The sequence below is a fragment of the Phocoena phocoena genome, chromosome 16 (genome assembly GCF_963924675.1).
Source record: "Phocoena phocoena chromosome 16, mPhoPho1.1, whole genome shotgun sequence".
Lineage (NCBI taxonomy): Eukaryota > Metazoa > Chordata > Mammalia > Artiodactyla > Phocoenidae > Phocoena > Phocoena phocoena.
In genome coordinates, this window is record NC_089234.1 from 28769927 (window position 1) to 28784678 (window position 14752).

At 43.4% G+C, this 14752-nt stretch overlaps 1 protein-coding gene across 1 annotated transcript in view; it reads right to left on the minus strand.

Annotated features, from left to right (window-relative positions):
• Window positions 1-9598: 9598 nt before the first annotated feature.
• Window positions 9599-14752, minus strand: part of CNNM1 (cyclin and CBS domain divalent metal cation transport mediator 1) — a 46644-nt gene continuing 41490 nt past the window's right edge. Inside the window, exons 8-11 of the mRNA XM_065893970.1 lie at window positions 11808-11991; window positions 11505-11654; window positions 10713-10814; window positions 9599-9678 (exon numbers count right to left, since the gene is read on the minus strand). Coding sequence (XP_065750042.1) covers window positions 9599-9678; window positions 10713-10814; window positions 11505-11654; window positions 11808-11991 — 516 coding nt within the window. The remainder of the gene's footprint in view (window positions 9679-10712; window positions 10815-11504; window positions 11655-11807; window positions 11992-14752) is intronic.

Below are 14752 nucleotides of genomic sequence, written 5' to 3' on the forward strand. Positions count from 1 at the left end.
TTAATATATGATATTTGTTTTTCTCTTTCTGACTTACTTCACTCTGTATGACAGTCTCTAGATCCATCCATGTCTCTACAAATGACCCAATTGCGTTCCTTTTTATGGCTGAGTAATATTCCATTGTATATATGTACCACATCTTCTTTATCCATTCATCTGTCGATGGGCATTTAGCTTACTTCCATGACCTGGCTATTGTAAATAGTGCTGCAGTGAACATTGGGGTGCATGTATCTTTTTGAATTATGGTTTTCTCTGGGTATATGCCAGGTAGTGGGATTGCTGGATCATATGGTAATTCTATTTTTAGTTTTTTGAGGAACCTCCATACTGTTCTCTATAGTGGCCATATCAATTTACATTCCCACCAACAGTGCAAGAGCGTTCCCTTTTCTCCACACCCTCTCCAGCATTTGTTGTTTGTAGATTTTCTGATGATGCCCATTCTAACTGGTGTGAGGTGATACCTCATTGTAGTTTTGATTTGCATTTCTCTAATAATTAGTGATGTTGAGCAGCTTTTCATGCTTTTTGGCCATCTGTATATCTTCTTTGGAGAAATGTCTATTTAGGCCATCTTCCCATTTTTGGATTGGGTTTGTTTTTTTACTATTGAGCTGCATGAGCTGTTTATATATTTTGGAGATTAATTCTCTGTCCGATGATTCATTTGCAAATATATTCTGAGGGTTGTCTTTTCGTCTTGTTGTAGTTTCCTTTGCTTTGCAAAAGCTTTTAAGTTTCATTAGGTTCCATTTGTTTATTTTTGTTTTTATTTCCATTACTCTAGGAGGTGGGTCAAACAAGATCTTGCTGTGATTTATGTCGAAGAGTGTTCTTCCTATGTTTTCCTCTAAGAGTTTTATAGTGTCCGGTCTTACATTTAGATCTTTAATCCGTTTTGAGTTTATTTTTGTGTATGGTGTTAGGGAGTGTTCTAATTTCATTCTTTTACATGTAGCTGTCCAGTTTTCCCAGCACCATTTATTGAAGAGACTTTTTTCTGTTGTATATCCTTGCCTTTGTCATAGATTAGTTGACATAGGTGTGTGGGTTTATCTCTGGGCTTTCTATCCTGTTCCATTGATCTATATTTCAGCTTCTGTGCCAGTACCTCATTGTCTTGATTACTGTAGCTTTGTAGTATGGTCTGAAGTCAGGGAGTCTGATTCCTCCAGCTCCTTTTTTTTCCCTCAAGACTGCTTTGGCTATTCTGGGTCTTTTGTGTCTCCATACAAATTTTAAGATTTTTTGTACTAGTTCTGAAAAAATGCCACTGGTAATTTGATAGGGATTGCATTGAATCTGTAGATTGCTTTGGGTAGTATAGTCATCTTCACAATATTGATTCTTCCAATTGAAGAACATGATATATCTCTCTCCATCTGTTGGTGTCATCTTTGATTTCTTTCCTCAGTGTCTTAATATTTTTCTGCATACAGGTCTTTTGTCTCCTTAGGTAGGTTTATTCCTAGGTATTTTATTCTTTCTGTTGCAATGGTGAATGGGATTGTTTCCTTAATTTCTCTTTCTGATCTTTTGTTGTTAGTGTATAGGAATGTAAGAGATTTCTGTACAGTAATTTTGTATCCTGCAACTTTACCAAATTCACTGATTAGCTCTAGTAGTTTCCTGGTGGCATCTTAGGTTTCTCTATGTATAGTATCATGTCATCTGCAAACAGTGAGTTTTACTTCTTCTTTTCCAATTTGTATTCCTTTTATTTCTTTTTCTTCTCTGATTGCCATGGCTAGGACTTCCAAAACTATGTTGAATAATAGTGGCAAGAGTGGACATCCTTGTCTTGTTCCTGATCTTAGAGGAAATGCTTTCAGTGTTTCACCATTGAGAATGATATTTGCTGTGGGTTTGTCGTATATGGCCTTTATTATGTTGAGGTAGGTTCCCTCTCTGCCCACTTTCTGGAGAGTTTTTATCATAAATGGGTGTTGAATTTTGTCAAACGCTTTTCCTGCATGTATTGAGAAGATCATATGGTTCTTCTTCAATTTGTTAATAAGATCATATGGTTCTTCTTCAATTTGTTAATATGGTGTATCACATTGATTGATTTGCATATATTGAAGAATCCTTGCATCCCTGGAATAAATCCCACTTGATCATGGTGTATGATCCTTTTTTTTTTTTTTTTTTTTGCGGTACGCGGGCCTCTCACTGCTGTGGCCTCTCCCGTTGTGGAGCACGGGCTCCGGACGCGCAGGCTCAGCGGCCATGGCTCACGGGCCCAGCCGCTCCGTGGCATGTGGGATCTTCCCGGACCGGGGCACAAACCCGTGTCCCCTGCATCGGCAGGCGGACTCTCAACCACCGCGCCACCAGGGAAGCCCTGTATGATCCTTTTAATGTGTTGTTGGATTCTGTCTGCTAGTATTTAGTTGAGGAGTTTTGCATCTATAATCATCAGTGATATTGGTCTGTAATTTTGTTTTTTTGTAGTATCTTTGTCTGGTTTTGGTATCAGGGTGATGGTGGCCTTGTAGAGTGAGTATGGGAGTGTTCCTCCTCTGCAATTTTTCAGAAGAGTTTGAGAAGGATGGGTGTTAGCTCTTCTCTAAATGTTTGATAGAATTCACCTGTGAAGCCATCTGGTCCTGTATTTTTGTTTGTTGGAAGACTTTTAATCACAGTTTCAATTTCATTACTTGTGATTGGTCTGTTCATATTTTCTATTTCTTCCTGGTTCAGTCTTGGGAGGTTATACCTTTCTAAGAATTTGTCCATTTTTTCCAGGTTGTCCATTTTATTGGCATAGAGTTGCTTGTAGTAGTCTCTTATGATGCTTTCTATTTCTGCAGTGTCTGTTGTAACTTCTCCTTTTTCATTTCTAATTTTATTGATTTGAGTCCTCTTCCTTTTTTTCATGATGAATCTGGCTAAGGGCTTATCAATTTTGTTTATCTTCTCAGAGAACCAGCTTTTAGTTTTATTGATCTTTGCTTTTGTTTTTATTTCATTTATGTCCGCTCTGATCTTTGTGATTTCTTTCCTTCTGTTAACTTTGGGTTTTGTTTGTTCTTCTTTCTCTAGTTCCTTTAGGTGTAAGGTTAGATTGTTTATTTGAGATTTTTCTTGTTTCTTGAGGTAGGCTTGTATTGCTCTAAACTTCCCTCTTAGAACTGCTTTTGCTGCATCCCATAGGTTTTGGATCATTGTGTTTTCATTGTAATTTGTCTCTAGGTATTTTTTGATATCCTCCTTGATTTCTTCAGTGATCTCTTGGTTATTTAGTAACGTATTGTTTAGCCTCCATGTGTTTGTGTTTTTTATGTTTTTTCCCCCCTGTAATTGATTTCTAGTCTCATAGCATTGTGGTCAGAAAAGATGCTTGATATGATTTCAATTTTCTTAAATTTACCAAGGCTTGATTTGTGACCCAAGATGTGATCTATCCTGGAGAATGTTCCGTGCACACTTGAGAAGAAAGTGTAATCTGCTGTTTTTGGATGGAATGTCCTGTAAATATCACTTCAATCTATCTGGTCTATTGTTTCATTTAAAGCTTCTGTTTCCTTATTTATTTTCATTTTAGATGATCTGTCCATTGGTGTAAGTGAGGTGTTCAAGTCCCCCACTATTACTGTGTTACTGTCGATTTCCTCTTTTATAACTGTTAGCAGTTGCCTTATGTATTGAAGTGCTCCTGTGTTGGGTGCATATATATTTATAATTGTTGTATCTTCTTCTTGGATCGATCCCTTGATCATTATGTAGTGTCCTTCTTTGTCTCTTGTAATAGTCTTTATTTTAAAGTCTCTTCTTTCTGATATGAGAATAGCTACTCCATCTTTCTTTTGACTTCCATTTGCATGGAATATCTTTTTCCATCCCCTCACTTTCAGTCTGTATGTGTCCCTAGGTCTGAAGTGGGTCTCCTGTAGACAGCATATATATGGGTGTTGTTTTTGTATCTATTCAGGAAGCCTGTGTCTTTTGGTTGGAGCATTTAATTCATTCACATATAAGGTAATTATTGATATGTATGTTCCTATTACCATTTTCTTAATTGTTAACAGGTTTTTTTTTGTAGGTCCTTTTCTTCTCTTGTGTTTCCAACTTAGAGAAGTTCCTTTGGCATTTTTTGTAGAGCTGGTTTGGTGGTGCTGAATTCTCTTAGCTTTTGCTTGTCTGTAAAGGTTTTGATTTCTCCGTTGAATCTGAATGAGATCCTTGCTGGGTAAAGTAATCTTGGTTGTAGGTTCTTCCCTTTCATTACTTTAAATATATCGTGTCACTCCCTTCTGGCTTGTAGAGTTTCTGCTGAGAAATCAGCTGTTAACCTTATGGGAGTTCCCTTGTCTGTTATTTGTCATTTTTTTCATGTTGCTTTCAATAATTTTTCTTTGTCTTTAATTTTTGTCGATTTGATTACTATGTGTCTCAGCGTGTTTCTACTTGGGTTTATCCTGCCTGGGACTGTCTGTGCTTCCTGGACTTGCGTGGTTATTTCCTTTCCCATGTTAGAGAAGTTTTCGACTATAATCTCTTCAAATATTTTCTCTGGTCCTTCCTCTCTCTCTTCTCCTTCTGGGACCCCTATAATGCGAATGTTGTTGTGTTTAATGTTGTCCTAAAGGTCTCTTAGGTTGTCTTCATTTCTTTTCATTCTTTTTTCTTTATTCTGTTCTGCAGCAGTGAATCCACCATTCTGTCTTCCAGGTCACTTACCCATTCTTCTGCCTCAGTTATTCTGCTACTGATTCCTTCTAATGTATTTTTCATTTCAGTTATTGTATTGTTCATCTCTGTTTGTTCTTTAATTCTTCTAGGTGTTTGTTCTTTAATTCGTCTAAGTCTTTGTTAAACATTTCTTGCATCTTCTCGATCTTTGCCTCCATTGCTTTTCCGAGGTCCTGGATCATCTTCACTATCATTATTTTGAATTCTTTTCCTGGGAGGTTGCCTATCTCCACTTCATTTAATTGTTTTTCTGGGGTTTTATATTGTTCCTCCATCTGGTACAAAGTCCTCTGCCTTTTCATCTTGTCTGTCTTTCTGTGAATGTGGTTTTCCTTTCACAGGCTGCAGAATTGTAGTTCTTCTTGCTTCTGCTGTCTGCCCTCTGTGGGTTGGGTTCTTTCAATGCTTGGTGAAACATCCCATTCTACTGATGGAGTAATTTCATTACAAAGATCTTTTCCCTTGATCCAGAATTTGATCTCCAACTGTCCTACTCACCCAGTCCCCCTCTTCTCTTCCTTTAAACCACAGACACTAATTGTACTGGCACTTCTAATTGATGACTTTTCAAATATTTGAGAATAGCGGTTGTTATCCCTTGTTTTTGCTTCTCCCTGTGAAACTCCTCCCTCCAAGATTGTGCAGTGTTTGAGCACAGATTATGGTTTCCAGATCCTTCACCACCCGGCTGGCTCCCTAGCAGTCCTTCAGAAAACATGTGCAGGTGCATGATTGGGTCTAGTGGATGGGAACAGATTTCAAGTGATGAGATGACCTTTCACTCAACTCTTCATTACTTTCATTCTATTTTTCTTTCTGTCAATATTTGTTCTTCCTATTTAAATATGCTTGCCCTTCATTAGGGAAGAATAACAAAACTGGAGTCGAATGATTCTACATTTTGTCAGTCTTCTATCATTCTTCTGAAACACAGCTTTAAACCATGAATTCTCAACAAGGGTGATAGTACCCCTTAGATAGGGGCTAAAAATTGGTTCATGGGGACAAAGAAAGTCCGAGATATTAAAGTGGTTTTGTAGTTCTGCAAAGCACAATCTTACTTGACAAAATCTTATTTCTGGGTACTTAATTTCTCTTGTTGGGGAGAATTTGAACTTAATTTTTGTCTTTAGGGGGATTGCTAATGAAAAACCGGTTGAAAACACTTCTTTAAGTCAAAGTATACCTACCAAAGTTCTCAAATGTTTTTAGTATTTAAAAAAGCCCCAATCTCAGGAGTTCCCTGGTGGTCCAGTGGTTAAGAATCTGCCTTCCAATGCAGGGGATGTGGGTTTGATCCCTGGTTGGGGAACTAAGATCCCACATGCCATGGGGCAACTAAGCCTGCCTGCTACAACTAGAGAGAAGCCCATGTGCCACAACTAAGACCTAACTAAGCCAAAAATAAATAAAAGCCCCAGTCTCAATAGGAATCTGCCTTTCTTCATTCTCTTCTTACATATATTCCGAACAGCGTGTTCTTTTTCCCCACGAGCAGGGGCTCTCAGCAAGTCTGGGAAAAGCCAGGCTAAGTGAGTTACACAGGTTTCTTTGCTGCAGGGCTTCTCGGCACCTCTCACATGCAGGAACGCTCATTTCTTTCTCAAAATCACCCTGGAAAGGAAGTTTCACAGCCTGCCCTCTTTTACAGTCTATGAAATAGGCTGGGAACAGTTAGGTGAATTGCTCAAGTTTCCATGGCCAGGAAGTTGCGGAGCCTAGGGGTATGAGTGCTTCCTCGCAAGCGTGGACCAGTCCTACCTCTGAGGTTCACAGTGCACACCTGCTTAGCACAAGACCTGGCACATAAAACCCTCAGCAAAATAGTTGTATCATTTATTTACTGTTAATGAACTTAACAGCCTATGGAGGCTCCTGGGAAGAATCATGGGTCATACTGGTGCAGGTCACTCGCTAATTATCCTGTGTGGTGGTTGAAGACTTTGGTAGTAGGTGTCAGATTCCAACCCTCTGCAAAGACCTTAAAAACCCCAACACCTGTGCCCACCTGTCTGGCTGTCCCCTCGCTCCTGCCTTGGTTTAAAACTCATCAATAAGCTCTGCCCACTCCCTCGTTCCTTTTTCCAGCCTTTGGTTGGAAAGTGCTGAAATTAGGCCACCTTTGCTCCTCTCCAAAGGGCCTACAGAAGTGAGCCAGTGTGACCAGCACGTTGTCTCAAGTGCTAGACTGGGTTTTGGCCTCCAGGACCTTGAACTTAGAAGGCACCCAGCCCAGTGCCTTGCACATCACGGGGCTCTGGCAAACGCCAGCCCTTCTCGTTATCATCCTTGTGCTTCTTCCTTGTCCAGAAGTCACACTCTTGCTTCTCATTTGGCTTTTACTTTCCATCCCTGGCATTTGTTCTTGCAACATCTTACCCATCTGATATCCCAAAGCAGAATGCGAGGGCTTTTCTGTAACCTTACCTGCAACCTCACACCTGGTCTCAAGAGGGGTGCCTCTTTAGGCAGGTGGGCCTCAGGTAAGATAATTATGTGTGCACCACCCACCCTGCACCTCAAATGAAACCATGTCAGAACACTGAGATGCCGGGGCAAGGGAAACAGCCACATTCCAGGAAAAGCATTTTTATTTTATTTAAAAATTATTTACAGTTTATTGAGCCTTCACAAATGCTTTATTTTAAAATCCTCTTTTTTTTTTTAAATCTGAAGAAAATCTTGGGTTGGGGTGGGGAATAGGGACGGGAGTGGTGACAGGCTCCTTAGGGATTTTGCAAAGGGATGGATTAATGCAACAGCAGTGGTGTAAGGGGTAATGAAAGGAAGACTAGACAGGCAGGCCCCCTCGGGCCAGTGGCCAGCTGGGCAAGATGACTGCATGATGGCAGTCGTTGTTTGAAACTCACTGTATACTGGTTTGGGTTGGAGCACCCAGCACCAAGGGCTGACACTTTGCCTATTTCTACCAGGCAAGAGTAGGTGTTGGGGGTGGGTGGTAGCTGTGAGTTATCTACAAGAAGTCATGCACTGCTGAGCCTCAGGCAGAGCCAGGCAAGGGATGTGAAGTCAATAATACATTGATGAAAGAGGCATTTCCAGCTGGAAAGTCTACTTCCACATGCTGTGTCCCTCCTGTTGGCAACACCTGCTCTGGTCTGGTGGGGGAGGGGGACCAAGTTATGTCGGGTGTAGGCTGTACAGCACCACAGGGTGTGTCAGGGGTTTCTGACGACTTCCACGTGGTGGGTGCCAGCTTTCCCTATCGATTTGATGGACACTTGAGAAGAATCTGTCTCAAACTAACCAGTATTCACTTCACTCTGCACTGCAGAAACTCTGGGCTGAAAGTTCCACTAGTTAAAATAGTGGGTTTTAACACTTTGTGGGTCTGAGACCTTTGAAAATCGTATGAAAGCTTTAGCCCTCTGGAAAACACACATAAGAATGCAGACACTAAATTCTGACAGAGTCAGGGGTTTCATAGACCCTCTGAAGTCCAACAATGGACCCCCTGGAGCAATGGACCCCCAAGTTAAGGACCCCCTGAGTTAAAGGTTCCTCTGGATATTTTTTTTTGAGATGCAAATAACCCAGAGGAATTATCAGCCTCCCCGCTCCCCATGTGATTATTGATTGAATGGGTGGGGGGAGGTGAGAGTAATGGTTTTGGAGGAAGGGAAGGGAAGCCTGAATAGTATACCCCAGAGAAAAGTTAGGGAATGGTTTGGAGATCAGCAGGTAGCACTGGATCACTGGATCCCTGATCTAGGGGTGGGATATACATCAGAAAGGGGGGCAGGTGTCCCAAAGACAACCTTCACTTACTTCCACATTTTCCCTAAGGCTGGCTGTGTGGTTCCGGATCAGAACGAGTTTGTTCTTCAAGTAGGTCTGTGCAGTCATCCTGCCATCTGGTGGTGATGCTTGGAATTGCACCTGCCCCAACATCAGGTGAAAAACCAGAGATCTAAGATCAGTACGTTCTTAGAATAAAGTACACTCAGCTGACTTGCTGGAGTGGAGTAATGGGTGGGGGTGGGGGGAATGGATGAAAAAAGAAGAGTGATTCTTCAGTGTTCCAGTGTAATATACACTGAAGTCCCATGAGAGCTTGCATCCTTCTTGGCCGACCTGGGCACTCTTTGGTTTGTCATGGCTAAAAACTTTCCACATATATATATTTTTTGAACTTAAAACCTGAAGTTCCATCTCTGGCTCCCAAATGGGGTTCTCTGCTCCCTGCTCCTCCTCTTCCAGAGCAGATATATTGTTGGATTGATGAGTACTGATCAGGAGCCAAAACAGATGTGTCCCTGGGAAGTAACAGTGACTTGAGGTTCCATCTCACATTCTTTCCATTCCAGCTGAGACACACCTCCCGGCTGCTGGAACCCTTATCTAACAGGAAACTGGTCACTGACAGTTTTCTGTCCTGTAACTTCACATGCCAACGTGACTGTCCCGCTGCTCTAACGTTCTGGAGGAATTCTTGGTGCATCTCCTGAACTAATCTTCCTATCTGCTGCTCCAGCCTCCTTTGTGCCCGTCTGCCAGTGGCACCTTTTGACCTAAGCTAAGTATGAAATATGGTGCCAGGGGACACCAAAGAACAAAAAAGGGCATCAGGGATCCTCGAGTGGCACTGTCAGCCTGGGGTCATTTCTTCTCCAGTCCCAGACTGTGCTGTGGATAAAACCATTTCTAGCATGTTCCACTGAGGCACCTCCTTCCGTTATGGCTACCGCAAGGCTCTGAGTCAAACTGGAGGAACGAGGGAAAATCTGCCAAACTGACAGCTAGGGGTGAAGAGGTGGTAAGGAAAGCGGAACGCTCTGTCACCTGTGGGAGGCCTTGGGGAGAAGCAGATGATGGGAGGACGGGTTCTCCCCAAAGCTCTGGAATCTCACGCACCCAGCGAACGCTGACTGCCCTGTCATGTGATGAGAGGAGTTAAGTTGGAGTTCTCCTCAGAGGTTCTCTCTCCATCTGGTGACCTCTTCCTTTTTTGACCACCTGAAAAACACAGCTTGTAAGGATCAATCTTTAAGACTGGGAGGACATTGATACTCTCTCGGTGGTCTAAGCTTTCTTCAAAATAGAAGCAGGAATGGAGACAAAGCCCTTGATAGTTTGTCGGAAGTAACCTGCATTGTCTCCTGGAGCTGACATCAGCATATTTACATCTTGAAGGATCAGGATGCACCTTCCACCTGAGATGACATCTCCAAAAAGCCGCACACCCAGGCTAGTGCCAATGGAATGGAGATTTCCTGGAGGGGACTGAGTGAAGCCCACACAATGCTTCAGGATCACGCCCCACCATCCCCAGCTCGGATGACTGCCAGACACCCTCTGAGAGAGGGCTGGTCTCACGGACTTTGATGTCCCTGAGCCAGGGGTGGTGGGTGTAGCTAGGAGCCAACCCCCACACCGGGGACCTACATTCTCTAGATCAGAGGCAACCTTCCTTCTGCACTGGGGTACGTGGGGGTAATTATATAACTGCCCTCAAGGATGGAAGGGCACTCTGTTCCCAGCTCCACTGTTTTTAGGAAGAAGTATTTTTCACCTTGTTCTCTCTCCCATGGACTTCTTTCCACGGAGGATATTGCTTTCCTTTTTATTGAGCGTCCCAAACACAAATTCTTTCCTTAAAGGACCAGATTGTAAATGTTTTAGGTTTTGCAGGCCATTTGGTCCCTGTTGCAACTACTCAACTCTGCCATTGTGGCCATCAGTAACAAGGGGGTTCTATGATCCAGTAAGTCTTTATTTTTTACAGGAATGCGCGGGGGAGGGAGGTCAGGATTTGATCTGTGGCCATGGTTTGCAGACTCCTGTCCTAGACGATCACCAACTGAGTGGGACAGCTCCCCAAAGTATCAAAGGTGCAGTACTGCCTGAGCCCTATTATGGGTTTCCACAATTGTACCTCATTAGGGTTCCCAACAGGAGTCAATGGTTCCTCCTCCAGGAATAAGATCCTAACATGTTTTTTGTACTAACCAGCTGGCGTGCCGTTTTCATCTGGGTGAAGAGCTACTCACTCAAGGTTCTCAGCAACTTCTGGCCCATGGTTTCCTCAAAGCTGCTGCTGCAGCGGCTGGTCTCTGTGTCCAGGTTGATATGACAACATTCACTATCTGATGCTGAGAGAAAGGGAAGAAGAAAGAACACAAGCCTTTCCCACCTACACACCCAGGGATCCAGGTAGGGTGTTTTGGTTGAGGTTCCTCAGCAAGTGAAAGTTCAAAACCAGCTTACTAGCTAGTCTCTGGGGCCCAAAGGAAGGGACGAACCTTGTCAGTAAGAGTGATGGCTGACCTCAGTTTCCTAATGTGTAAACTAGGCCTAATAATAACTATTGATACCTAACATTTAGGAAGCATGGTACCAAGTACTATGATGTGCCCTCCTGTAAACATTGTCTCATTTATGCTCAAAGCTACTTCATGAGCTAGCCACTGTGATTTATATCTACTAATATAAGGAAACATATCTATTAAGATAAGGAAACCTAGTGTTAGGTTAAAGTAACTTGCCTAAAGTTGCAGAGCTCCTAAGTGGAGAAGCCAGGATCGGAATCCAGGTGGAAACCTAGCTAACAGTGTCCTACACACTGTTTTCCTAGGAGAATGGATTAAGATGGGTCTGACGCATGGTAGGTGCATAGTAAGCCTTAGTTTCCCTTCCCTGGTGGAATAAGGAGGTGGGAAGTTTTACATGGGGACAGGGGTCCCAGACTTCCCTCACATGGCTCACCCTGGGCCATCCCAGCACCTGGTGGCCTTGACACCCACCCCCACCTGTTCCTGCAGGGCCCAGTTTCCCTCCCTGACCTGCTCTCATGGGAACAGCTGCAGGAGACAGTGAGAGTTGCTGCGTGCTCTGCCCCTCGAAGTCTGTCATCTCCTCCTGGGTGAAGGCCATCTCCTCCATCCTCAGGTACATGACCTCACTGGGGCTTCTCAGCCCATCTGAACGGCTGCCTGGGGAGGACAGTGAGTGCGTCACCTCCCTGCTTTGTAGAAGACCTGGGGCCCCATGAGGACAAGATGGCAGCTCTGGGCAGGACTGAGGAGGAAGGTAGGGCCGTCCCTACCCCACGGTAGCCCGGCCCATCATCCTCCCAGCTGACTTACACGGCAGGCTGTTCCTGTTGCTCAGGAGGGTGACGGCAGGGTCATCCTTGGGGGTCTGGGGTGTGCCCCGAGTCATGGGGGCCTTGGTGGAGTCTCCGTCAGTGAAGGCCTCCACGTCGGGGGACTGAGGTGAGCTGTCCATGCGGCAGGCGGTGAGCGCATTCTGGTACTGCTGCCGTGTGATCTGGAAGGAAGGGGCGGAAGCTCAGGAGGAGCTGGGCAGAGCCCTCCCTGGATGTAGTCTGCCTCTCTGAGCTCAGAAGCAGCCCCATTAAGGTGCTTGCGAACGCCTGGCCTTGGTGGCCCGGGATCTATGATCTGGGGGCCTTACCCAAGTTGTACCAGCCCAGCAGTTAAGGGACAATGAGGGGACCCTTTTGCTTGTTTGCCACCAGAGCTCCCTCTGTTCATTTTTATTGGCTCTGGACTCTAGCACCTGGCGGAGCCAAGCCTTCTCCCGAGACCCAGGAGAGGATGGAGGGCATCTTCAGTTAGCAGGGTGGTCGCCCACTGAGAGGTTTAAAACACAGGCTTATACTGTTGCCAAGGACCCTCTTCCTAAAGGGCAGTCAGTGGGGACTCGGCAAGAGCAAGACCCCCAGCTTGTGTCAAGGGCTGAAATAAGAAACCTCCAAATGAAAAACATAAACTGGCAAAACCACTGATGAAGCCAATTTATTACTCTTATTTTTTTCTGATGCCTTCCATAGTCATATAGGAATCCATCTGATAAATCCTTCATGAAATTAGTGCCAGGAATAAGCTCCTTTCTCTAGATGAATTATATACTTTCTTATATTGGATGAGAACTCAAATATCCACTAGGTTTCTCCTTTTTCCTTTTATGACCAGGAAGCTCACAAATAAATTTATTTACTTGCAGTAACAAACTCATTCCTGATAGCGTTTTCACAAAATTGGTTTGCAATTTCTTTTCAATTTTTTATTTAAAACATCGTTGGGTTATTTCTTTTGGGAAACCCTACGTATTACTGAAAGTTCTACAAATATCCTAAAGAGATGGAACTGATGATTAGATTTTCAGACGCTGGTGAAAGCTCTAGTGCTAATGTTACCCAAGAGAGCTTGCTTTTGCAGACAGATGTTGGGATATGAGGATGGAAACTTCCAGCCATACAGTGCATTATGGCTCACAGAGCACTTAGGAATGTGTTGTCTCCTTTGGTCACAATGACTGCATGGGGTAGGCATGAGAGGTCTCATGATGCCCATTTTACAAATAAGAAAATGAGGTCCAGAAAGATGGGGGACTTGCCTAAGGTTTGACAGTTAGCAAGCCTTCAGAGTCCCAGCCATGTGATGTGTGTTCTGCCCGGGAAAGTGCTATTCATTCTTGGGGGCCAGGGAGATGGAAGATGGAAGTGGGAATGTGGAACTCCAAGTTCTCAGAGGGGAAACTCCAGGGTCTGATAATGGCACCCCTTGCAATCTGGGCATTTCACTTAAAAGGGCCTTTACTCTTGCTCTCCAGGGGAAATCATCTGAGCTCAGCTCTGTATACTGCAAACACACCTGGCTGCATTAGGCTGCCTTTCACATGCCCACGGAGGCTGCCTTTCACAAAACTTTAGGGGAGGTCCCCCCAAAACTGCTGTTTTTTGGGGGTCCATAGGCATCAGATGACTGAAGAGAAGCTGGCACATGGTCTGAGCCAAGGTTATCGTCAAAACTCAATTTTCTAATGTGCCCATGGGTTTCTAAAGGTGAAGCTTTCTTTGGAGTCTTGCAGGTTCTCCTGGCTTGAACAGGAAAATTTCCTAAATGACACTTCATAAGCCCAACAAAGCACCTGATATTATTGTTTGGGTTCTTTTAACTAGTTAGTTTAGATTTGGCTTCCAGTTTAGTTAAAGAAGACCCTTCGCATAGAAAATGTGGTGTGAAACACACTGCCTATTCAAGACAAAGGCACTGCCCATTGGTTACCTGCTCTAGGCATCTCACAGCCTTGCTTTCACACTGCTTCCTCTTTTTAAGCTAAAAAAAAATATCACAAATACCATGTCAATGTGTCACCTTGAAAGAAATTTGAGAAGGGACCTCTCTGGAAATGTATTCAGGTAATCTCCCCAGCTGCACTTCTAGATTCAAGCATCACTTTTTGTCAGTTCCCTCCCCTTGTTCACCTATGAAGCCTTTTCTACGTACTACAGTACTGTCCAAGAGAAAAATAATGTGAGTCACATAGGTAAATTAAAATTCTCTAGTTGTCACATTTTTAAAAGGTAAAAACAAACATGTGAAATTAATTTTAGTAATACATATATTTCATTTGACCCAATGTATCCAAAATCACTTCAACATGTCAGCAATATAAAATAATTAATAAGGAACCTTACGTTCATCTTTGTACCAAGTCTTTGGAATTCAATATGTATTGGGTTGGCCAAAAAGTTTGTTTGGTTTTAAGTGAGACTAAAAGACACACTTTTCATTTTCACGGAGAACTTTACTGAACAACGTATTCACTAAACGAATGAACGTTTTGGCCAAATCATTATCTTACATTTTACCAAACATCAATTTGGATGAGCCACATTTCATGCGCTCAGCAGTCACATGTGGCAACTGGCTACTGTATCAGACAGTGATGGTCCAGCAGATCAACTAAACGGCTCTGCCCAGTTTTGATAATACAGGCTCGCATGGCCACAGTGTCCCACTGCTTGCCAGTCAGAACCACTGGTCCAGCTCAGCTCCTCTTTCATGTTCCTTGAATGCGCCATGTTCACTTGCCTTCCATACCCCTATTTATCAGTGTTCCCCACTCCTCGCTCTTGGCATTGCCTTCACTCTCCTCTTATTCTTTCCTAATTCTTAAAGGTCCAGTATATTCTCTAGACAAATTAGTGCTTAAAATAAAGTGCCATGCGATTTTGTAATCAATTAGACACTACCCTGCATTGGTTACTGTCATCTGACTT